This window comes from Cherax quadricarinatus, chromosome 12, assembly GCF_038502225.1.
Source record: "Cherax quadricarinatus isolate ZL_2023a chromosome 12, ASM3850222v1, whole genome shotgun sequence".
NCBI classification, from domain to species: Eukaryota; Metazoa; Arthropoda; class Malacostraca; order Decapoda; family Parastacidae; genus Cherax; species Cherax quadricarinatus.
In genome coordinates this window covers 38274441-38300930 of record NC_091303.1, presented here as the reverse complement: position 1 = coordinate 38300930, position 26490 = coordinate 38274441, and the positions used below count along the sequence as shown (strand labels likewise).

The 26490-nt window shown below is 41.4% G+C and overlaps 1 protein-coding gene across 7 annotated transcripts in view; it reads right to left on the bottom strand.

The window, feature by feature from the left end:
• Btk (tyrosine-protein kinase Btk29A) overlaps nt 1-26490 on the bottom strand; it is a 728553-nt gene that overhangs the window by 222262 nt on the left and 479801 nt on the right. For 5 of the 7 annotated variants that reach the window (XM_070084310.1, XM_053773706.2, XM_070084312.1 and 2 more), the window contains 2 exons: nt 16051-16106; nt 13843-13884 (listed from right to left, as the gene is read on the bottom strand). In XM_070084310.1, coding sequence (XP_069940411.1) covers nt 13843-13884; nt 16051-16106 — 98 coding nt within the window. The remainder of the gene's footprint in view (nt 1-13842; nt 13885-16050; nt 16107-26490) is intronic. The other 2 variants (XM_070084315.1, XM_070084316.1) reach the window with 1 other exon arrangement.

Here is a 26490-nt window from a genome sequence, read left to right as displayed (position 1 = left end):
TAAGCTCCTGATGGTGTGTTGATTGCAACACGAAAGGCCTAGAGCTCTCATTCTACTGCCCACGACACACACACACACACACACACACACACACACACACACACACACACACACACACACACACACACACACACACACACACACACACACACACACACACACACACACACACACACACACATATATATATATATATATGCAACATTACATTTTAAACTTAAGATGAAGAAACATATGCAGTGTCACGTAATTATACTATTCAATACGGTATGTGTTAAGACGAAGTGTGGCAACACTGTTCAGCAACTTTTAATGACTGTACAAAAGAGTCATTATTTGTTGAGACAACATCCACCACATTATTGTCCCAGGTATCATTCTTTACCACTTGTACTATACATTGTGATGGTACAACACTGTGTGGCGGGTGGTGGTACAACACAGTGTGTGGTAGGTGATGGTACAACACAGTGTGTGGTAGGTGATGGTACAACACTGTGTGTGGTAGGTGATGGTACAACACTGTGTGTGGTAGGTGATGGTACAACACAGTGTGTGGTAGGTGATGGTACAACACTGTGTGTGGTAGGTGATGGTACAACACTGTGTGTGGTAGGTGATGGTACAACACAGTGTGTGGTAGGTGATGGTACAACACAGTGTGTGGTAGGTAATGGTACAACACTGTGTGTGGTAGGTGATGGTACAACACAGTGTGTGGTAGGTGATGGTACAACACTGTGTGTGGTAGGTGATGGTACAACACAGTGTGTGGTAGGTGATGGTACAACACAGTGTGTGGTAGGTAATGGTACAACACTGTGTGTGGTAGGTGATGGTACAACACAGTGTGTGGTAGGTGATGGTACAACACTGTGTGGTAGGTGATGGTACAACACAGTGTGTGGTAGGTGATGGTACAACACAGTGTGTGGTAGGTAATGGTACAACACTGTGTGTGGTAGGTGATGGTACAACACTGTGTGGTAGGTGATGGTACAACACAGTGTGTGGTAGGTGATGGTACAACACAGTGTGTGGTAGGTGATGGTACAACACTGTGTGGTAGGTGATGGTACAACACTGTGTGGTAGGTGATGGTACAACACTGTGTTGTAGGTGATGGTACAACACTGTGTGTGGTAGGTGATGGTACAACACTGTGTGTGGTAGGTGATGGTACAACACTGTGTGGTAGGTGATGGCACAACACAGTGTGTGGTAGGTGATGGTACAACACAGTGTGTGGTAGGTGATGGTACAACGCAGTGTGTGGTAGGTGATGGTACAACACTGTGTGGTAGGTGATGGTACAACACAGTGTGTGGTAGGTGATGGTACAACACAGTGTGTGGTAGGTGATGGTACAACACTGTGTGGTAGGTGATGGTACAACACTGTGTGGTAGGTGATGGTACAACACTGTGTGGTAGGTGATGGTACAACACTGTGTGGTAGGTGATGGTACAACACAGTGTGTGGTAGGTGATGGTACAACACAGTGTGTGGTAGGTGATGGTACAACACTGTGTGGTAGGTGATGGTACAACACTGTGTGGTAGGTGATGCTACAACACAGTGTGTGGTAGGTGATGGTACAACACTGTGTGGTAGGTGATGGTACAACACTGTGTGGTAGGTGATGGTACAACACTGTGTGGTAGGTGATGGTACAACACTGTGTGGTAGGTGATGGTACAACACTGTGTGGTAGGTGATGGTACAACACAGTGTGTGGTAGGTGATGGTACAACACAGTGTGTGGTAGGTGATGGTACAACACTGTGTGTGGTAGGTGATGGTACAACACAGTGTGTGGTAGGTGATGGTACAACACAGTGTGTGGTAGGTGATGGTACAACACAGTGTGTGGTAGGTGATGGTACAACACTGTGTGTGGTAGGTGATGGTACAACACTGTGTGTGGTAGGTGATGGTACAACACAGTGTGTGGTAGGTGATGGTACAACACAGTGTGTGGTAGGTGATGGTACAACACAGTGTATGGTAGGTGATGGTACAACACTGTGTGGTAGGTGATGGTACAACACTGTGTGGTAGGTGATGGTACAACACTGTGTGGTAGGTGATGGTACAACACTGTGTGGTAGGTGATGCTACAACACAGTGTGTGGTAGGTGATGGTACAACACTGTGTGTGGTAGGTGATGGTACAACACTGTGTGGTAGGTGATGAATACTTACACTGTGTGATATAAACAATACATACACACACACAGTGCTATTTTTAGTATATGTGAATGACATGATGGAAGGGATAGACTCTGAAGTGTCCCTGTTCGCAGACGATTTGAAGTTGATGAGGAGAATTAAATTAAATGAGGATCAGGCAGGACTACAAAGAGACCTAAACAGGTTGGACACGTGGTTCAGCAACTGGCTTCTCGAATTTAATTCCGCCAAATGCAAAGTTATGAAGATTGGGGAAGGGGAAAGAAGACCGCAGACAGAGTATAGGCTAGGTGGACAAAGACTACAAACCTCACTCAAGGAGAAAGATCTTGGGGTGATCATAACACCGACCACGTCTGCGGAGGCACACATCAACCAGATATCTGCTGCAACATATGGGCGCCTGGCAAATCTGAGAATAGCGTTCTGATACCTTAGTAAGGAATCGTTCAAGACACTGTACACTGTGTACGTCAGGCCCATACTGGAGTATGCAGCACCAGTTTGGAACCCACACCTGGTCAAACACGTCAAGAAATTAGAAAAAGTACAAAGGTTTGCAACAAGGCTAGGTCCAGAGCTAAGGGGAATGTCCTACGAAGAAAGGTTGAGGGAAATCGGCCTGACGACACTGGAGGACAGGAGGGTCAGGGAAGACATGATAACGACATATAAAATACTGCGTGGAATAGATAAGGTGGACAGAGACAGGATATTCTAGAGATGGGACACAGAAACAAAGGGTCACAATCGGAAGCTGAAGACTCAGATGAGTCACAGGGATATTAGGAAGTATTTCTTCAGTCACAGAGTCGTCAGGAAGTGGCATAGTCTAGCAAGTGATGTAGTGGAGGCAGGAACCATACATAGCTTTAAGACGGGGTATGACAAAGCTAAGGGAGCAGAGAGAGAGAGAGAGAGAGAGAGAGAGAGAGAGAGAGAGAGAGAGAGAGAGAGAGAGAGAGAGAGAGAGAGAGAGAGAGAGAGAGAGAGAGAGAGAGAGAGGACCTAGTAGCGATCAGCAAAGAGGCGGGGCCAGGAGCTGAGTCTCGACTCCTGCAACCACAATTAGGTGAGTACACACACAACACTGAGTCAGGAAAGCTGAAAAGTAACACCCCCCCCCCTTCAACCAGGCTACTCGACGTACGTGTCTTAATACTTGTATGGGGCTCTTGATCCAAGGAACTGACTTATCCTCCTCTTCTTCCCTGGACTGAAGCTCAGTGCCTCCCATTTCCTACGACCGTCCTACGGCACACTACACACACCAGAATGAAAGTTATGAGGATGTTTTGCGCCTACGTGCGGGTTATTTGTGTATTGTTCCAGTCACGGTATTGTCTTTTTATTCTTTATGGAGCCATACGGGTTTAGCGCTTCCCCTTGATAAAGTTTCAGATTAATGTGATTATAATTATAATCTTAATTTTTAAAGGGTTGAGCTCGTAAGCCAGCGGAAGGCCTCGGTCAGATGACCAAAAAGTTCCAGCTGCGGGTCATCATATGACTAAGACCCGCGTCAGGAAATATTTGTCCTGTTTCCCGAGGAGTCTAACCTAACCTAACCTAACCTAACCCATCCCAGTAATGAAAAATACTGGTCAGGTGCTGCCAAAGCAATGATAACAGATTGTGAGAGTGAAGTTATCATGACAACATAAGAAGATAGGTAGAGAAAGTTATCATGGCAACATAGGAAGATAGGTAGAGAAAGTTATCATGACAACATAGGAAGATAGGTAGAGAAAGTTATCATGCCAACATAGGAAGATAGGTAGAGAGTTATCATGACAACATAGGAAGATAGGTAGAGAAAGTTATGACAACATAGGAAGAAAGAGAAAGTTATGACAAAATAGGAAGATAGAGAAAGTTATCATGACAACATAGGAAGATAGGTAGAGAAAGTTATCATGACAACATAGGAAGATAGAGAAAGTTATCATGCCAACATAGGAAGATAGGTAGAGAAAGTTATCATGACAACATAGGAAGATAGGTAGAGAAAGTTATCATGACAACATAGGAAGATAGGTAGAGAAAGTTATCATGCCAACATAGGAAGATAGGTAGAGAAAGTTATCATGACAACATAGGAAGATAGGCAGAGAAAGTTATCATGACAACATAGGAAGATAGGTAGAGAAAGTTATCATGACAACATAGGAAGATAGGTAGAGAAAGTTATCATGACAACATAGGAAGATAGGTAGAGAAAGTTATCATGACAACATAGGAAGATAGGTAGAGAAAGTTATCATGCCAACATAGGAAGATAGGTAGAGAAAGTTATCATGACAACATAGGAAGATAGGCAGAGAAAGTTATCATGACAACATAGGAAGATAGGTAGAGAAAGTTATCATGACAACATAGGAAGATAGGTAGAGAAAGTTATCATGCCAACATAGGAAGATAGGTAGAGAAAGTTATCATGACAACATAGGAAGATAGGCAGAGAAAGTTATCATGACAACATAGGAAGATAGGTAGAGAAAGTTATCATGACAACATAGGAAGATAGGTAGAGAAAGTTATCATGACAACATAGGAAGATAGGTAGAGAAAGTTATCATGCCAACATAGGAAGATAGGTAGAGAAAGTTATCATGCCAACATAGGAAGATAGGTAGAGAAAGTTATCATGCCAACATAGGAAGATAGGTAGAGAAAGTTATCATGCCAACATAGGAAGATAGGTAGAGAAAGTTATCATGCCAACATAGGAAGATAGGTAGAGAAAGTTATGCCAACATAGGAAGATAGGTAGAGAAAGTTATCATGCCAACATAGGAAGATAGGTAGAGAAAGTTATCATGCCAACATAGGAAGATAGGTAGAGAAAGTTATCATGCCAACATAGGAAGATAGGTAGAGAAAGTTATCATGCCAACATAGGAAGATAGGTAGAGAAAGTTATCATGCCAACATAGGAAGATAGGTAGAGAAAGTTATCATGCCAACATAGGAAGATAGGTAGAGAAAGTTATCATGCCAACATAGGAAGATAGGTAGAGAAAGTTATCATGCCAACATAGGAAGATAGGTAGAGAAAGTTATCATGCCAACATAGGAAGATAGGTAGAGAAAGTTATCATGCCAACATAGGAAGATAGGTAGAGAAAGTTATCATGCCAACATAGGAAGATAGGTAGAGAAAGTTATCATGCCAACATAGGAAGATAGGTAGAGAAAGTTATCATGCCAACATAGGAAGATAGGTAGAGAAAGTTATCATGCCAACATAGGAAGATAGGTAGAGAAAGTTATCATGCCAACATAGGAAGATAGGTAGAGAAAGTTATCATGCCAACATAGGAAGATAGGTAGAGAAAGTTATCATGCCAACATAGGAAGATAGGTAGAGAAAGTTATCATGCCAAAATAGGAAGATAGGTAGAGAAAGTTATCATGACAACATAGGAAGATAGGTAGAGAAAGTTATCATGCCAACATAGGAAGATAGGTAGAGAAAGTTATCATGCCAACATAGGAAGATAGGTAGAGAAAGTTATCATGCCAACATAGGAAGAGAGATAGAGAAAGTTATCATGCCAACATAGGAAGATAGGTAGAGAAAGTTATCATGCCAACATAGGAAGAGAGAGAAAGTTATCATGCCAACATAGGAAGATAGGTAGAGAAAGTTATCATGCCAACATAGGAAGATAGGTAGAGAAAGTTATCATGCCAACATAGGAAGATAGGTAGAGAAAGTTATCATGCCAACATAGGAAGATAGGTAGAGAAAGTTATCATGCCAACATAGGTAGAGAGAAAAAACTAAAGTCTAAAACACACTCATACACAATCTAGTGCAGAACTTTTCAACATTTTACAGGTCACTCCTGGGGTCACCCCAGCCATCCAGGTCAGCACTGACCCTAGAATGGAACGAAGGATGATCTGAATGACCTTTTGTATAGGGATGACCTGCTGTATATCCGTTTTCCAGCTGGGGTGACCAGCAACCTCGGTATAATTGTTGTCCAGTGTAACTGAAGTTTCTCTTCTTGGGTAGCATTGAAAATTGGGTTGGTCAAATGTTTGTTAGTGGGATGAATTGTAAAGGACCTGCCTAGTATGGGCCAACAGGCTTGCTGCAGTGTTCCTCCTTTCTTATGTTCTTATGTCTACAGTGAAAATTATCTGTATATTCTCTAGCTCTGGAATTTTGTCTGCCATAAAATACTGTTAATATCAGTAAAATTCTTGTTAAGAGAGTGCAAGTGTCTTAAGAGAGTGCAAGTGTCTTAAGAGAGTGCAAGTGTCTTAAGAGAGTGCAAGTGACTTAAGAGAGTACAAGTGTCTTAAGAGAGTACAAGTGTCTTAAGAGAGTGCAAGTGACTTAAGAGAGTACAAGTGTCTTAAGAGAGTACAAGTGTCTTAAGAGAGTGCAAGTGACTTAAGAGAGTACAAGTGTCTTAAGAGAGTGCAAGTGACTTAAGAGAGTACAAGTGTCTTAAGAGAGTACAAGTGTCTTAAGAGAGTGCAAGTGACTTAAGAGAGTACAAGTGTCTTAAGAGAGTGCAAGTGACTTAAGAGAGTACAAGTGTCTTAAGAGAGTGCAAGTGACTTAAGAGAGTACAAGTGTCTTAAGAGAGTACAAGTGTCTTAAGAGAGTGCAAGTGACTTAAGAGAGTACAAGTGTCTTAAGAGAGTGCAAGTGACTTAAGAGAGTACAAGTGTCTTAAGAGAGTGCAAGTGTCTTAAGAGAGTACAAGTGTCTTAAGAGAGTGCAAGTGTCTTAAGAGAGTGCAAGTGTCTTAAGAGAGTGCAAGTGTCTTAAGAGAGTGCAAGTGTCTTAAGAGAGTGCAAGTGTCTTAAGAGAGTGCAAGTGTCTTAAGAGAGTGCAAGTGCTTCAAGGATCCAGAGACTATGAAATATGTGGAAAACATTTTGATTTTACATGACTGATGTGTTCACTACTGATTTTCAGTTTTTCTTTAATACTGCAGCCTATATTATCAAGTGTGCATTACAAAGATGGTTTGTGTAGCTGCTGTGTGAGTCCTGGTGGCTCACTACACCTCACCTGTAATTCACGGCGGCGCTCACCTAATGGTTAATTACCATAGGTTATTAATTATGGCTGGAGAGTGTAATACTCCTCGAGATTCATTTTATCACAAAAGTTAATACTTCATTTTAAGCCTTAATATCAACATTTTTAGTGTTAAGTTTTTCTCTTGTCAAATTTTATGAAACTGAAAATTATAAAACTGAAAATCCTACTTATATTAATACGTCCAGATTTCGCTGAGCTCAGTAACTTGACGTGAAGGCCACCGGTCGCTGCTCGTGGCCTACGATTATGCCAACTGCCTTCCCATCGTTTACAGCACCGCGTGCCAGCAAGTGCTTCTTACCTCGCCCTGGTCACAGTGCCAAGAGCACTGTTGTCTTTGGTAGCTACAATAACCACAACCCAACCTAGTAAAGCAGAAGGTGGGTAGGGGAAGGAGAGGGGGTGAATGAGGTTACCTTGTGCCAGGAGGAACTGACATGACCTACACGGTGAGCAGACAAGGTCACGTCGTGCAGGAAGTCTCCACTACTCTGTGAGGAAAGGATTTCAAGTCGTGCTGAACAAAAAAAGCTCCGCTCTTTTTCCTAATATCACGACAGATTTAAGGCGTGTGTGTTTGTGTTAGGGGAGGGGGGAAGCAGGGGCGTCGTAAGGGGGCCGGGGGGCGGACCGCCCCGGGTGACACCATTTAGGGGGTGACACCATAGAGCCTCTAAAGAAGGTGACACTAATGCCCAAAACAGTGCTGCACCAACATTAGAGAAGAATCTTTCGTTTCTGTATAGCCTATTATATATTAACAAAGTACAAATAAGCCTATATAGGGAAAATAATTGATTTGGATGATGTGATAGATGATTTTGCATAACTGAAGGTAAAGAAATGTAAGATCAGATACACTGAGATGTTACCTGTACTCAAAGTCAAATTGGAACTAGTATTAATAACAAAAAAAGGCACAATACCGTGACTGGAGGATACACAAATAACCCGCACATAGAAGAGAGGAGCTTACGACGACGTTTCGGTCCGACTTGGACCGAAGGAGAGCAGGATGGGTATATATAGGCAGGATGTGGTAGTGGTAGTAGTAGAGGTGGAAGGCAGTAGTAGTGGGGAGGTAGTAGGAGCAGGAGGGGTCAGTCAAATACTAAGAAACAGGAGCACTACAAGGGAGTTGGTGCCCACAAGGGAGCTGGTGCCCACAAGGGAGCTGGTGCCCACAAGGGAGCTGGTGCCCACAAGGGGGCTGCTGCCCACAGAGGGTAAGAGCAAGAACACCAAGGGGAGAGGATGGAAACAAAATAAGTAAATAAAGAAGGAACAAATACACAGGGCAGAAGAAAGACAACCCGAAGGAGAAAAAGGAAAGGGGAAGAGGGAGAAGAAGAAAAAAGGAGGAATTAGGTATGGTCCAAGTCGGACCGAAACGTCGTCGTAAGCTCTTCTCTATGTGCGGGTTATTTGTGTATGGAACTAGTATTTCTCTGATATTGCAATGTTTTTCTTTCTTTTTTTTTTTGGCATTGTTGAAGATGAATAAATGTAGGATCTGTTGACTGTACTCAAAGTGGTATTTGAGTTTATGTTTCCTCAATATTACTACCATTATTTATTTTATCATTAATAAAGTTGAGAAGTATTCTCCTGTTCAGTTTATGGCCCTTAAAAGTTCTCATTGATAAACATTGGTCACTGGTCATGCAGTAGTGATGTAACTGGTCATGCAACAGTGACATAACTGGAGTTTACCCCCATCCCCCCCCCACCCTTGAATTTCATGGGGGTGACACCAGAGATTCCGCCCCGCGTGACACCAACTCTAGCGACGCCTCTGGCCCGGGGAAGCCATTAGAGTTGCTTCTGGACTCGCATTACATTTGCAACTCGACTCTGTTAGGAAGCCTAGGAGAACATTACTGAAACAACGAACGAGAGGAAAAGAACCCATTTTAGGCTCTTAGTCAACACTGACTGTAACACTAAACCAACCACGAAGTCAAAATACTCTCTAATAATGCCGTCCTCTCTACTAAAACATTTACGCTAACTGCTGGAGGTGTGCAAGACAGAGTGGTAGCGCCTCCGTCCTCCCGATAGTACGTACAGCAACGTGAAGATCGTCGTATCTGGCGTTGCCACACACCAATATACTAAGTACCTTCCCAGTTTCACATTAAACATATTAAAAAAAAAATGACTCTTTCAAAGAGAGGCACATAGAGGCCGTCAGTTAATTTTTTCCTCCTCTTCCCTAGGAAAATGATTTTAACTTCAATCTTTCATCACCCCGCTACTGCCCACTACCTCCCTTCACGTCCTCTCCTCCTAACTTCCCTTTCTCCCCCTCCCTATACTCTTCCTCCTTCCCCACCCGTATTACTTCTCGTCCCCCTTTTGTTGGGTAATTCTCTAAACTCATCCTGGTGTTCTACCAACAAGGACCACGTCCCTCAACCTGTGCTCTACACACGCCTCTCCGACACCAATAATGTTAACCTACAGGAGTGCACAACGTATACAAGCGCATATTACTCCTCACAGTTGCACGCATGCAAGCATACACAATACAATTACACACACACACAATCGCGCAAACGACACAAACATACACATTTCTGCATGATAATACAATGGCAGAATATACCGGCAACATGTAAATGATACACAATAAGGGATGAGGTATTTTACTGTGAAAACGTATTTGCAGAAATCTAATTAATTGTCGACGAAACGCTAAATGTGTATATAACACAGACTCGTTGTGTGTCTAATATACGCATTTAGGTATACAGACAATAGTACAAATATACGTAGGGAACAATATACATAACACACATGCATACACCTTTGATATACCCTTGATGTGTTTCGAGACAAGCAGGCACACTACCAATACATACACCTAGGCATACACACACTACAAATACACAGTCATGTATATGCACCGCAAATACACATAAGCATACAAGCAAAACAAGTCACTCGCGAAGCTCAAACACACTACTGTTGAGGTTAACAACACACTAGTGTTGAGGTTAACAACACACTAGTGTTGATGTTAACAACACACTAGTGTTGAGGTTAACAACACACTAGTGTTGAGGTTAACAACACACTAGTGTTGAGGTTAACAACACACCTCAACACATCCTCAACACACTAGTGTTGAGGTTAACAACACACTCGACACACTAGTGCTGAGGTTAACAACACACTAGTGTTGAGGTTAACAACAAACTCAACACATTAATGTTGAGGTTAACAACACACTCAACACACTAGTGTTGAGGTTAACAACACACTCAACGCACTAGTGCTGAGGTTAACAACATACTAGTGCTGAGGTTAACAACAAACTCAACACACTAGTGTTGAGGTTAACAACACACTCAACACACTAGTGTTGAGGTTAACAACACACTAGTGTTGAGGTTAACAACACTCAACACACTAATGTTGAGGTTAACAACACACTCAACACACTAATGTTGAGGTTAACAACACACTAGCGTTGAGGTTAACAACAAACTCAACACACTAGTGTTGAGGTTAACAACACACTAGTGTTGAGGTTAACAACACACTAGTGTTGAGGTTAACAACACATTAGTATTGAGGTTAACAACACACTAGTGTTGAGGTTAACAACACACTAGTGTTGAGGTTAACAACACACTAGTATTGAGGTTAACAACACACTAGTGTTGAGGTTAACAACAAACTCAACACACTAGTGTTGAGGTTAACAACAAACTCAACACACTAGTGTTGAGGTTAACAAACTCAACACAGTAGTGTTGAGCTCAACACACCAGTGTTGAGGTTAACAACACTAGTGTTGAGGTTAACAACACACTCAACACACTAGTGTTGAGGTTAACAACACACTCAACACACTAGTATTGAGGTTAACAACACACTCAACACACTAGTGTTGAGGTTAACAACACACTAGTGTTGAGGTTAACAACACACTCAACACACTAGTGTTGAGGTTAACAACACACTAGTGTTGAGGTTAACAACACACTCAACACACTAGTGTTGAGGTTAACAACACACTCAACACACTAGTGTTTAGGTTAACAACACACTCAACACACTAGTGTTGAGGTTAACAACACACTCAACACACTAGTGTTGAGGATAACAACACACTAGTATTGAGGTTAACAACACACTAGTGTTGAGGATAACAACACACTAGTGTTGAGGATAACACACTCAACACACCAGTGTTGAGGTTAACAACACACTCAACACACCAGTGTTGAGGTTATCAACACACTCAACACACCAGTGTTGAGGTTAACAACACACTCAACACACCAGTGTTGAGTTTAACAACACACTAGTGTTGAGGTTAACAACACACTCAACACACTAGTGTTGAGGTTAACAACACACTAGTGTTGAGGATAACAACACACTCAACACACTAGTGTTGAGGTTAACACACTAGTGCTGAGGTTAACAACACACTAGTGTTGAGGATAAGAACACACTCAACACACTAGTGTTGAGGATAACAACACACTAGTCCCACCAACAAAGGTTAGCAACTTCACTTAGAACAAACATCACGTTGACACTAAGAACAAACATCAAATGAAAAAAATATTATTACGACTTTATTCCCTCCTAAAATGGCCACGAGACCTGGTGAAGCAGGGAGGCTTCACCACCTGGTGAAGAAGGGAGGCTTCTCCACTTGGTGAAGCAAGGAGGCTTCGCCATTTGGTGAAGCAGGAAGGCTCACCACCTGGTGATGCAGGGAGGCTTCACTACATAGTAAAGCAGGGATGCTTCGTCACCTGGTAAAGCAGGGAAGCATCGCCACCTGGTGAATCAGGGTGGCTTCACCTGCTGAAGCAGAGAGGCTTCACCACCTGGTAAAGCAGGGAGGCTTCGCCACCTGGTGAAGCAGGGAGGCTTCACCACTTGGTGAAGCAGGGAGGCTTCGCCACCTGGTGCAACGTGAATATGTTCCGAGGGTCAACACTCGTGCAGTCTGGTCCCAGACCAAGCCACGCAATGGAAGACCCGATCAACCAGGTTACTGGTGTTAACCGTTCAAAATCCAACGTAAGAACGACATCTCAGCTGATCAGGAACCTGTCCAGTTCCTTTTTGAAAAAAGCCGGAGGTGTTTTGTTAATCCGCGGTTATATATGGGGTGAGAATGTTGAAAAGTCTTTGTTCCTTCACAATGCTTGAACTTTCTCTTTTCATTAGGGGAATTTTGCATCATCTGAGCCTCTTACGTTCATGTGGAGTGATTTGTGTGTACATATTTGAGACCAATCCCTCTACAACTTTTCAGGAGTATATTATAATGTGTCTCTCTCGCCTACGTTGCAAGGAGTACAGATCGAGGTACTACAAACGTTCCAAGTATCAATTATCAATGCGAGCAGTGGAAGTTCTGTGTACATTCTCCAGGTCTATAATTTCGTTTGCCTTTAACGGAGCTGTTAAGAGTACAGTAGTACTCCAGCCCAAAGAGAACAAGTGACTGAAAGATTATAATTACTGGCTTGTCATCTCTTGTTCTATGTATCCAGCCTACTATTTTCCTTGTTGCTGTGATAGTGACACTATTGTGATTTTTGAAGATGAGACCCCAATGTAAATAAAGGACCCCAATGGAAATAAGTCACTCTGCCTGACTTTTTTGGGTTATCCTAGGTTCTCTACACATATGCTGCTATGTATGATAATCTATGTAACTGTATTTGTGTATACCTGAATAAACTTACTTACTAACTTATCTTGCGACATAGTCACTCCTATGTCTCTCACGTTAGCCTTATGCTCTGAGTGATTCGATTTTGTTTCACGCTCTCTTTCAGTCTTTATTTCATTAGTCTGTCCATAACGGAGTAACTGGAACCTGACCTCACTGAACATCATACCATTAATGGCTCACTGGAACACTTTGTATATATCAACTTGGAGGTCTGATGTATCCTTAATGTCTGTTACTCTCACACTGAATCTAGATTCATCTGCAAAGGATGAAAAGGTTCTATGATTTATTTCTCTATGGGGATATGAGAATGAAAAAAAAGAGAACTATGGCTGCCCTCGACTGCACTCTGCTGATTATTACACTCTGGATTATATTCGTTAGGAAATTAAATATTCATCTGAGCAATTTTCCAGTTATATTTTTGGCACGCATTTGTGAGCTATTACACCACGGTCACACTTGTCAAGTGCTTTTGCAAAGGCTTTGTACATTACATCTACATTTTTTGTCTTCCGGTTCATCCAAGACCATGTCGTAATGGCCAAGCACTTGCGAGAGGCAGGAGCGACCGGTTCTAAACCTATGATGCCCTGGGATGTGCAACTGCTGAGATTCCAGGTGATTAACAAACTTGTTTTTTAAGACATGCAGGGAGGCTTCACTACGTGGTAAACCAGTAAAGCAGAGGCTTCACTTGGTCATGCAATAAAGCAAAGAATTCCCCACCTGGTCATGCAATAAAGAACAAAAGTCTCCACCTGGTCATGCAGTAAAGCCAAGACTTAAGCTAGCAAGCATAAACCAGGAGAGATTCAGAAGGTAAGACACAGGAGAGAAGCCACACACGAAGCATAACACTTACCCGCTCAGGGAGGTGGAAAGGTCTGCCAACACCTGGAGTACCCTATAACACAAGCACAAGTGTGGGTTAGTACCAGCTGTTTAAACCCAGTGTAGAGTAATACCTGCGTAGGATGACAGGAGAGTACAGCTCACCACAAGGAGATACACGCAAAATCTTATCTGCCTTATATATGAATGAAGGATCTTTCATGTTCGATATGAAGGCTGTTACTAGTCGTGTCTTCCTCAATAATCTGACTCTTGTCTCACTTCTATGAGAACATCTGGAGAAGTCCTGTATTCACCTCCACCTGTACCTCTCCAAAACCTATACCTGTCCCTGCACCTGTTAATATACAGGAGACAGACAGACTTGTGACCAGTCGTAATGTTTACCTCACTATACATCAGCTGATGTAAAAACCCAAACAAAACACCCAGCAGCACTAACCTCTACACCAGTAACAAATTATGAAGTCATAAGAAAAGTCCCAAAAAATAATATATATATATATATATATATATATATATATATATATATATATATATATATATATATATATATATATATATATATATATATATATATATATATATATATATATATATATATATATATATATATATGCAAAACAACCACTCTGAAAGAATAGAGAAATTACAAGCGCTTTCGTGACTACTCACATTATCAAGGAACTATGAAAGTAAAGCATCCAAGGAAGCTATATAAGGGGTCTGGCCAGCACCTCACTATCAGATCCCACAACGGTTAAACACCTGACGCGCGCCGACCGTTGTGGGATCTGATAGTGAGGTGCCGGCCAGACCCCTTATATAGCTTCCTTGGATGCTTTACTTTCATAGTTCCTTGATAATGTGAGTAGTCACGAAAGCGCTTGGAATTTCTCTATTCTTTCAGAGTGGTTGTTTTGCATATTCTGAAATCACCTGTTTACTGTGATCTTATTGCATATGTATATATGTATATATATATATATATATATATATATATATATATATATATATATATATATATATATATATATATATATATATATATATATATATATGTCGTGCCGAATAGGCAGAACTTGCGATCTTGGCTTAAATAGCAACGCTCATCTTGCCATATAGGACAAGTGAAAATTTGTGTATGCAATAATTTCGCCAAAATCATTCTGAACCTAACGAAAAAAATATATTTCACTGTGTTTGTTTAGTATTAAATTATTGTAACCAAATCTAAAATATATTTAGTTGGGTTAGGCTAAAAATAAATTGTTCTTGTTATAATAAGGTTAGGTAAGTTTTCTAAGATTCTTTTGGAGCAAAATTAAATTTTTTTATATTAACATTAATAAAAAAACATATCTTTAAACGTATAAGAGAAAATTTTAGAAAGGACTTAATTTTAAATGAGTTCTTGCTAATTGACCAGTTTTACATATTCGGCACGACATATATATATATATATATATATATATATATATATATATATATATATATATATATATATATATATATATATATATAAAATGTAAGCATATGTTCCATGTATTATTAAATATATTAACATGCATATTTTAGTGACTGGTTTTTATAAAAACAGTGTCCAGCATAGAGGTGCCAGGTGTAATAGTAGATGAGAAAGGCTTGCTAGTATCCTCCACCAGGCAGCTAGTATCCTCCACCAGGCAGCTAGTATCCTCCACCAGGCAGCTAGTATCCTCCACCAGGCAGCTAGTATCCTCCACCAGGCAGCTAGTATCCTCCACCAGGCAGCTAGTATCCTCCACCAAGCAGCTAGTATCCTCCACCAGGCAGCTAGTATCCTCCACAAGGCAGCTAGTATCCTCCACCAGGCAGCTACTAGCTTCACACCACTAACCAAGCAAACATCTAACATTGTTTAGCCAGCCAAAAATTATAGCTGAAACTAGAATTTTTTTCCCGCCCAGATCATTACTAATCCCAGGACGGAGAGAATCATCGTCCAATAACACTCATATCATCCGCCCTCAACATTTATCATACAGCAACCATCCCACAAAGTGTAGATAATACTAGAAGAGAGGTTTCGCTCTATTCTGTGCCGTTATCAAGTCCAGTATGAAGCGAACCATCGTCTAGATTCCTCTCTGGTTTGTGGGAGAGTTGTGTGTTGTAGGTATGGCATTGTGACTTATATTAAGGTGGTATACAGTAAGAGCTGGACGCAGGTACTCACCGGCATCATGTCTGTGTGGGAGCCGTTAGGAGGCGTGGGGCTGGGTGTGGGGTGACCTGTGGAGAGACAAACACTACTGTTAACAAACAAAATATTAATACTAGTGAGAATGTTTTATACTCGACGTGAATATTTAATGTCGCTCATAAAAGGTTAATACTAGATTTTTTTTTAAACATCTGAGCAATATAGCCAGGAGATGTAGCTCAAATATAGCTGTAGATGAACAGTACAGCCAGTAGCTGTAGCTTAACCTTCTTAAACATAGCTGCAGACGAGCAATATTGCCAGGCGCAATGTCTCAGTCTTCTCAAACAGCTGAAATGTTGTAAATTTAAAGTCGAACTGGAAAGACATTCTCCAGATAACATTATCATAAGCACTTCCAGCATATGAGTTTTTAGTGGCGCCAAGGACAACACGAACAGCAGGAGTGTTTGTTTACTGAGGTGAAGGGTGGGGGAGGACTCGTGCGGGGGGGGGGGGGGGGGGTGCAGGGGGAGGGGAAGGAAGGAGGTAAATCGGGGGGGGGGGGATTTTCTCTCGTGCGTGGTAATGGAGAACAAAGTCACAGTTTGATCAAACACACCACAATCAGAAGAGGTTATATGCTAGTGTTTATTATTAACTAGGTTGTAATTATCATCTCATGTACAGATTTAGTGAATCGCTTAAAAAAAAAATCCTTGTAATGACCTTAAAGCAGAGCGATGTGTTTATTTATTTAAGGTTCTGGCTTATCTCTGAAAGAATATAAAAAATCTGAAATTTTTTTAGACAAACATCACGGGATACCTAATCATCCAGCCATGACAAATGTCTAATGTTGCAGAACGAACGAAAACATGATCAGAGGAGAGAATGGAGTAGTGAATAAGTCTGGATAAACCTGGGAGTAAAGTACGCGCATGTCACTGGTAAAATACACCGACATGAATGTGAATAAGGCACAATAAGCGGTTTATGGCATTTTACTGAGAAGACGTGTGTCGTCCACCAAGGACTTCATCAACCCATCACTCTCATCTGAATTTATTAATACAGATAAATTGATAAATGTCCTAGTAAACTATGATGGGAAGCAGCTGGTGTGTATCAACAACACCTGTTGATACACACAGTCAACTGAGTAACAGTCAACTGAGTAACAGTCAACTGAGTAACAGTCAACTGAGTAACAGTCAACTGAATAACAGTCAACTGAGTAACAGTCAACTGAATAACAGTCAACTGAGTAACAGTCAACTGAGTAACAGTCAACTGAGTAACAGTCAACTGAGTAACAGTCAACTGAGTAACAGTCAACTGATTAATAATCAACTGATTAATAATCAACTGAGCAATAGTCAACTGAGTAACAGTCAACTGAGTAATAGTCAACTGAGTAATAATCAACTAGTAACAGTCAACTGAGTAATCAACTGAGTAATAGTCAACTGAGTAATAGTCAACTGAGTAACAGTCAACTGAGTAACAGTCAACTGAATAACAGTCAATTGAGTAACAGTAAACTGAATAACAGTCCACTGAGTAACAGTCAACTGATTAACAGTCAACTGAATAAGTCAACTAAGTATCAGTCAACTGAGTAACAGTCAACTGAATAACAGTCAACTGAGTAACAGTCAAGTGAGTAACAGTAAACTGAATAGCAGTCAACTGAGTAACAGTCAACTGAGTAATACTCAACTGAGTAACAGTCAACTGAGTAACAGTCAACTGAGTAATAGTGAACTGAATAATAGTCAACTTAGTAATAGTCAACTGAGTAATAGTCAACTGAGTAATAGTCAACTGAGTAACAGTCAACTGATTAACAATCAACTGAGTAATAGTCAACTGAGTAACAGTCAAATGAGTAATAATCAACTGAGTAATAGTCAACTGAGTAACAATCAACTGAGTAACAGTCAACTGAGTAATAATCAACTGAGTAATAATCAACTGTTGGACCTGACTAGCTTGTGCTGCTGGGTCTGGTACAGTGCTCCATCCTTGAGTGGGGATGACCAGACTGGGTGGGTCATTGGGATAATCCGGGGGGTGGGTCATTGGTCCAATCCGTGGGGGGGGTGACATGGACCTGCTCCGCATGGGTCAGTAGGCCTGTTGCAGTGTTCCTTCTTTCTTATGTTCTTATGTTCTTATGAGTAATAGTCAACTGAGTAATGGTCAACTGAATAACAGTCAACTGAGTAATAGCCAACTTAGTAATAGTCATCTGAGTAACAGTCAACTGAGTAATAGTCAACTGAGTAATAGTCAAATGAGTAACAGTCAACTGAGTAACAGTCAACTGAGTAGCAGTCAACTGAGTAATAGTCAACTGAGTAATAGTCAACTGAGTAATAGTCAACTGAGTAATAGTCAACTGAGTAACAGCCAACTGAGTAACAGTCATCTGAGTAATAGTCAACTGAGTATCAGTCAACTGAGTAACAGCCAACTGAGTAACAGTCAAATGAGCAATAATCAACTGAGTGATAGTCAACTGAGCAACAGTCAACTGAGTAACAGTCAACTGAGTAATAGTCAACTGAGTAATAGTCAACTTAGTAATAGTCATCTGAGTAAGTCAACTGAGTAATAGTCAACTGAGTAATAGTCAACTGAGTAACAGTCAACTGAGTAATAGTCAACTGAGTAACAGTCAACTGAGTAGCAGTCAACTGAGTAATAGTCAACTGAGTAAGTCAACTGAGTAATAGTCAACTGAGTAACAGTCAACTGAGTAATAGTCAACTGAGTAACAGTCAACTGAGTAATAGTCAACTGAGTAATAGTCAACTGAGTAACAGTCAACTGAGTAATAGTCATCTGAGTAACAGTCAACTAAGTAACAGTCAACTAAGTAACAGCCAACTGAGTAACAGTCAACTGAATAACAGTCAACTAAGTAACAGTCAACTAAGTAACAGTCAACTAAGTAACAGTCAACTAAGTAACAGTCAACTGAGTAACAGTCAACTAAGTAACAGTCAACTGAGTAACAGTCAACTGAGTAACAGTCAACTAAGTAACAGTCAACTGAGTAACAGTCAACTGAGTAACAGTCAACTGAGTAACAGTCAACTAAGTAACAGTCAACTAAGTAACAGTCAACTAAGTAACAGTCAACTGAGTAACAGTCAACTGAGTAACAGTCAACTGAGTAACAGTCAACTGAGTAACACTCAACTGAGTAACAGTCAACTGAGTAACAGTCAACTAAGTAACAGTCAACTGAGTAACAGTCAACTGAGTAACAGTCAACTGAGTAACAGTCAACTGAGTAACAGTCAACTAAGTAACAGTCAACTGAGTAACAGTCAACTGAGTAACAGTCAACTGAGTAACAGTCAACTAAGTAACAGTCAACTGAGTAACAGTCAACTGAGTAACAGTCAACTGAGTAACAGTCAACTGAGTAACAGTCAACTAAGTAACAGTCAACTGAGTAACAGTCAACTGAGTAACAGTCAACTGAGTAACAGTCAACTGAGTAACAGTCAACTGAGTAACAGTCAACTGAGTAACAGTCAACTGAGTAACAGTCAACTGAGTAACAGTCAACTGAGTAACAGTCAACTAAGTAACAGTCAACTGAGTAACAGTCAACTGAGTAACAGTCAACTGAGTAACAGTCAACTGAGTAACAGTAAACTGAGTAACAGTCAACTGAGTAACAGTCAACTGAATAACAGTCAACTAAGTAACAGTCAACTGAGTAACAGTCAACTGAGTAATAATCAACTGAGTAACAGTCAACTGAGTAACAGTCAACTGAATAACAGTCAACTAAGTAACAGTCAACTGAGTAACAGTCAACTGAGTAACAGTCAACTGAGTAACAGTCAACTGAGTAACAGTCAACTGAGTAACAGTCAACTGAGTAACAGTCAACAGCTTAAAATCCAAGGCCCTCACAGCAAAAAGTTACATTTCTCAAGGCACAATACTCGACTCAATGAAGAATTTGTACGAGAGTCGCATCACCAGAGCAAACATAAAATATTTATGTTGGGGTAAACTAAGTCTTTCAATGAACCACATAAACGTGACGTTAACGAGGACAAAGGTCCACTTCACTATGGAAAAGTTAAAGAAACAAAATAAGGGATGAAATAAAATTACAAATAAACTGCAGAATAGAATGCTGTATCTCCCGACAGTTCAAAACCTTGAAGACGCTCAACGTTCTAGACTGGAATTTGGCTGTACTCTCAGTTCCACTTAAGACAAGCGGAAGTGTACATATGGATAATGCACGAAGAAGTTTCACTGAATGCTTTCATACATTGAACTGTCTAAATTATTAGGAATGCGTAAATTTTCTTTAAGCTGTACTCTCTGGAGTTTATGTGAGAATGATAAACATTATGAAGGATATGATTCACATCAGTTACGAGAGTGGGCGACATGGAAGATGGTGGAAAACACCTCAGTAAAAAACAGGGGCACAATAAATGTACTAAGAGGTAAGTCAACCAGGGACACAAGACTTTATAACATGCCCTCTTCATAAATAAGGAAAGTTACCGTTGGACCACTAGATGCAGGCAAGAAGAACTTATTATTATTATTAAAGATTCGCCGGTATTCTCCCGGCCCGGGCCTTGTCCAAGTGGTGGCCCGGGCTTGGCTCCCTCTTTAGGGAGTGTCTGAGACCTAAGTCTCCCATGGGAGGAGGTACGAGTACCTCCTCATCTTTGGGACCAACTGTCCCCAGGCCTAGCTACAAACTAGGCCTCTCTGGTCTGCTATCCCTGCGTGGGAATGACAGTCTTGTGAGCTGTAAGCTCGGGCTCGGGCACCTACCCTACCCTAGAAGGGCTGGGCATGGTGTCGATCAAGTGGGCAAGAAGAAACTTGAAAACTTGCCTATATATAATATATAAATATAATAAATATAATAACTTGCCAATATGTAATATATAAATATAATAAAGGCTGACGGTTCTTGCAGCACCGTCAGCCTTTATTATATTTTAAGACCGTTATTTAGTAATGTTGACACTAAGCCGGAATGTAACTTCAGTGATCAACTTGGCTTAAACTACACTTCGTGGTGCTCCGGTTACACTTACACCCTCATGAGACACTGAGACACATTTCTTTAAGAAACTTTTGCATTTATCGGTGTAATATTGTAATTAGTTAAATTTGGTTAATTTACGTTACTCTAAGCTAAACAGTTCAGACGCATATATTGAAAAAAAAAAAGCGTCCTGCCTTAGGAGTGACTCTCGATGCGATACTCAAGATGCCTCAACTCTATCCAGCAGTATGTAGTAATTACTATGTCTGATGCTCAGCCATAAAACCAATATTTCCTGACAATAAATAACGTGGTTTTACCAGTGTTGTGTGTGGACTCCTCCCTGCAACTCCCACAATACCTATAACCATGTCACATTAACTATCCACGACCCTTCAATTAACTTTCCAGGTCACCCCCGCCCACATAATTTCCTATCCGTCACACCTTAGATCCCAAACCCACCAACCTATATCCTTTTCGTCTTCTCAGACTCGTTACTTTGGGCAAATCTTATACCTGCGACCTCTAATCACTTAGTAAAAATCAATACCAGAATGATAATCAGCTGTTACAGGCTGCATCCCGGGAAGAAGTCCGAATGCGTATGTTCAGAAAATTGGGAATTTTCTGGAAGTCGGTGTCTTCGACAAAAATACAACTGCGTGAAAGAACTTAGTGTTAGATACAATGTATCTAAGTCCAAGTCGGACCGAAACGTCGTCGTACGCTCCTCTCTTCTATGTGCGGGTTATTTGTGTATCTAAGTAATTTTATGTATATTATGATGTTCATACATGGTATCCAAGTAATGTTTTGTATACAATGAAGTCGATAAAAAAAATACTCAGGAAAGTACAGGTTGGGTGGAGAGTACAAGTTGAATGTAAAGGATGTATTAAATGTGGAGGATGTGTGAAGTGCATAGGATGTTGGTGGGCCGAGTGTATAGACAACTGTGGGCAGCTACTCAGTGTCCCTATACATGTACTTCGGTCTCATCACTGGTGCTAGCAGCACGCACTCCACTGTAGTGGTGTCATCCCTGGTCTAGTAGCACACACTCCACTGTAGTGGTGTCATCACTGGTGCTAGCAGCACGCACTCCACTGTAGTGGTGTCATCAATGGTGCTAGCAGCACGCACTCCACTGTAGTGGTGTCATCCCTGGTCTAGTAGCACACACTCCACTGTAGTGGTGTCATCACTGGTGCTAGCAGCACGCACTCCACTGTAGTGGTGTCATCAATGGTGCTAGCAGCACGCACTCCACTGTAGTGGTGTCATCCCTGGTCTAGTAGCACACACTCCACTGTAGTGGTGTCATCACTGGTGCTAGCAGCACGCACTCCACTGTAGTGGTGTCATCAATGGTGCTAGCAGCACGCACTCCACTGTAGTGGTGTCATCAATGGTGCTAGCAGCAAGCACTCCACTGTAGTGGTGTCATCCCTGGTGCTAGTAGCACGCACTCCACTGTAGTGGTCTCAACACTGGTGCTAATAGCACGCACTCCACTGTAGTGGTGTCATCCCTGGTGCTAGCAGCACGCACTCCACTGTAGTGGTCTCAACACTGGTGCTAGTAGCACGCACTCCACTGTAGTGGTGTCATCACTAGTGCTAGCAGCACGCACTCCACTATAGTGTCATCATTAGTGCTAGCAGCACGCACTCCACTGTAGTGGTGTCATCACTGGTGCTAATAGCACGCACTTCCCTGTAGTGGTGTCATCACTGGTGCTAGCAGCACGCACTCCACTATAGTGTCATCATTAGTGCTAGCAGCACGCACTCCACTGTAGTGGTGTCATCACTGGTGCTAATAGCACGCACTCCACTGTAGTGGTGTCATCACTGGTGCTAATAGCACGCACTCCACTGTAGTGGTGTCATCACTGGTGCTAGCAGCACGCACTCCACTATAGTGGTGTCAACATTGGTGCTAATAGCACGCAATCCACTGAAGTGGTGTCATCACTGGTGCTAGCAGCACACACTCCACTGTAGTGGTCTCAACACTGGTGCTAGCAGCACGCACTCAGTGCGTGTTTTGCAATTTTCATTTTTGATCATTGATTCATATTCACGGAGAAAGTGGTGAACAGTCTTGGACCCCTTACATTTATTAAGTTACCTCTTAATGCACTTTTTACTCCCTGCTTATTCGCTGAGGTTTTTATCATCGTCTGTAATGTCTCCTGATCTCATTGACAAGGAATTATTTCAATGTGCCGATTAATATTTTCAAGAATAAACTCTTGTGTATTTTTCAACGCCTTATTCCGCAGCATGCAAAATTTGTGTTTGACGGAATTAAGTGCAGAGCAGGTCTGCAATTTTGCATGACTTAAATGTAGCTGTTAGAGTACAACAACATTCCAGTCTTAATAAATACATTGACTTAAAGATTATCGTAAATGGCTTGACATCTCTAGTTTTGACGGGTCTTGTTATTCAGCTTGTCGTTAATATAGTGTCAATAGGACAGTAGTGAGATGTTGCCTAGTGCACTCGAGACCTCACTCAACCAATCACTATACCCACGCAGACCATCTTATATATTCAACATATGTAGCAGTCTGAAATCCACAGATTTCTGATATTCAGCGACTGCACTAGGACGCTCAGTAAACGGGGCAATCATGTCCATATTAGTAGTAGTAGTGGTAGAAGTAAAGGGTTGTGATAGGCGCCCCTGAATTGAGGGTAACCACAAGTAGAACAGTCTAAGACAGTAACAGTACTAATGCAGCAGTGGCCAAATGGAGTGAAAATAGCCTTCTGCTTTTCTATTCTTGACTCATATATCTAGATAATACACGACAGTCCTTAATCTAGTTAGAAGTAGACAGTTTTCCTCGGTAGACAGCCTCGGTGTGAACTTCCAAGGTCTTGCTGTCTTTCCCACGTACTACTGTGTTCCATCAACTATGATCATTCCCAAGACATCCCAGGTTCTATATATTCAGTTTCAGCTCTGATGAGTGGTTTCATTGTCTTAATCTCTGCTCCAGTTTTCATTTCTTTATTTATTCAATTGCGGATGTTGACCGTGTTTTTCTAGTTCTGTGTCTCTGTTAAACCTGTTTTTCACACCGAATTTAGCCTATACTAGACTCCAGTTTCCTGCCAAAGTCATGCCAAATTCCTGCTGGTTTTCACCGACCAGATCAGCCAGACTGTGATAGCCTGCGAACCACTAGAAGCAGTCAACAACAAGGCTTGGCAAAGACAGAACCCTCGAGACTGGTCACAGTTATATTCTGGGGTTCTAATCTCAACCTGTAAAGGAAGCCTTTTTATCTCTGTCTGTCTGTCTGTCTCTCTCTCTCTCTCTCTCTCTCTCTCTCTCTCTCTCTCACACACACACACACACACACACATACATTTTTTATTATGGTATAAATGTGGAGAATATTTATGTCACAGTATTGATGGTCTTAAGCCACTGGTTTAAAGTGATGGTCTCAAGACACTGGTTTAGTGACCGTCTCAAGGCACTGGTTTAGAGTGATGGTCTCAAGACACTGGTTTAGTGACCGTCTCAAGCCACTGGTTTAGAGTGATGGTCTCAAGACACTGGTTTAGTGACCATCTCAAGACACTGGTTTAGTGACCATCTCAAGGCACTGTTTTAGTGACCGTCTCAAGGCACTGGTTTAGTGACCGTCTCAAGGCACTGGTTTAGTCATGTTCCTCCTACAGTCTCCCATCATGTTCAGAGTTATAATGTTTATCATTAAAAATAATTTGATCGAATATATGTATTTTACAAGTTGTGTTTGTGTGTTGTGTTGAGTGTAGATAAATTAGAATAATACATTGTTCAGTGAGAACAAGTTTCAGTAACTCCCCAATAGAAAAATTGAAGAATTCAAATAATAGAGGAAATATATAATAAACTAGACCTACTCAATAAAAAGGAAGAAGAATGCGAGGGATAATGAAGGATAATGTGAGAAGTTGATGAGTTGCCCCGAGCACAACATTGTTACTGTCACAGTTGTGACGTAAAGTGATATATAGATAATTAGAACCTTCAAAACAAAGAAGTGTTAGTTAATGATATACTTTAAGTCACCTGTTTTCTCTGGACTAGAATATTGCTGCAAGTGATATCGGAAATATCGCTTGCAGCAATATTCACAACTTTCACTGCTCGTATAGATTCAGTTAAGCAGCTAAATTATTAGGAAGAGCTGAAATTCCTTGAACCGTGCTGAATCACTAAACAGTGAGTCATAGTGACCTATAGTGCTCTACAGTGACTCACACAGTTAGGCTGTAGCTGGTACTAGTGACACTGTACCACACAGTGACCAACACAACAGCAGGGTTGTAGCTGGCACTGTTGACACTTTGCCTCAGCATTAACATGCACCACCACGAGCACCATTAACACACACCCACTGATGTATTACACTGCAGCAGTGCCACAAATCATCACAATGAAGCACTTACATCATGCTCACTCAGTCCTACTGTGATATCGGTGCACCGCGCAACAACATGCATTACATTAGCGCATTCCAGATGAATAACACTACAGTGTAAACAATACATCCACCACAACAACAACAACAATAACCTCTCACACCACACAGTACACCCACAATAACCTGTCACACCACACAATACACCCACAACAACCACTCACATCACACAGTACACCCACAATAACCTGTCACACCACATAGTACACCCACAATAACCTCTCACAGTACACCCACAATAACCTCTCATACCACACAGTACACCCATAATAACCTCTCGCACCGCACAGTAAACCCACAATAACCTCTCATACCACACAGTACAGCCACAATAACCTCTCACACCACACAGTACACCCACAATAACCTCTCACACCACACAGTACACCCACAACATCAGCAACAACTTCCCACACTACACAGTACACTCAATACTAATCAGAGAAACTTCCGACACTTACAGCACTAGCAGGCTTGACCAGAAGCCCTGATGGCTGGGTCGTCAGGTGTAATGTCACCTATACTGCTGCTGATGATATGGTAATGTCAGATGCTGGGGACATTAAGGTCTCGTTACCTAGTGTGCTTCACCTGACTTTCCTCCTCCACCTGCACTAACCTATGACCACTGGCTATACTAACCTCGAGAGAACACTGCAGACTCGTCTCCCAGAACACAAAGTGAGGATAAAACACACATGCCAGATGAGGGGAGGGTGCCAAGACGAACACCAGACTAGGACGGCACACAACGAGCAACTGGCGAAATAGAACCATCAAATCGGAGCTATCAAACGAACTAGCATAAGCCAAGAATAAAAGAAACAAACAAGATAATGCACAAAAAATACCAAAACTCGAATAGATATAACATTAAAAGAGATCAGGAAGAGTAGTAGAAAGTGTGAGAGGCAGAGCAGCAGGTGCA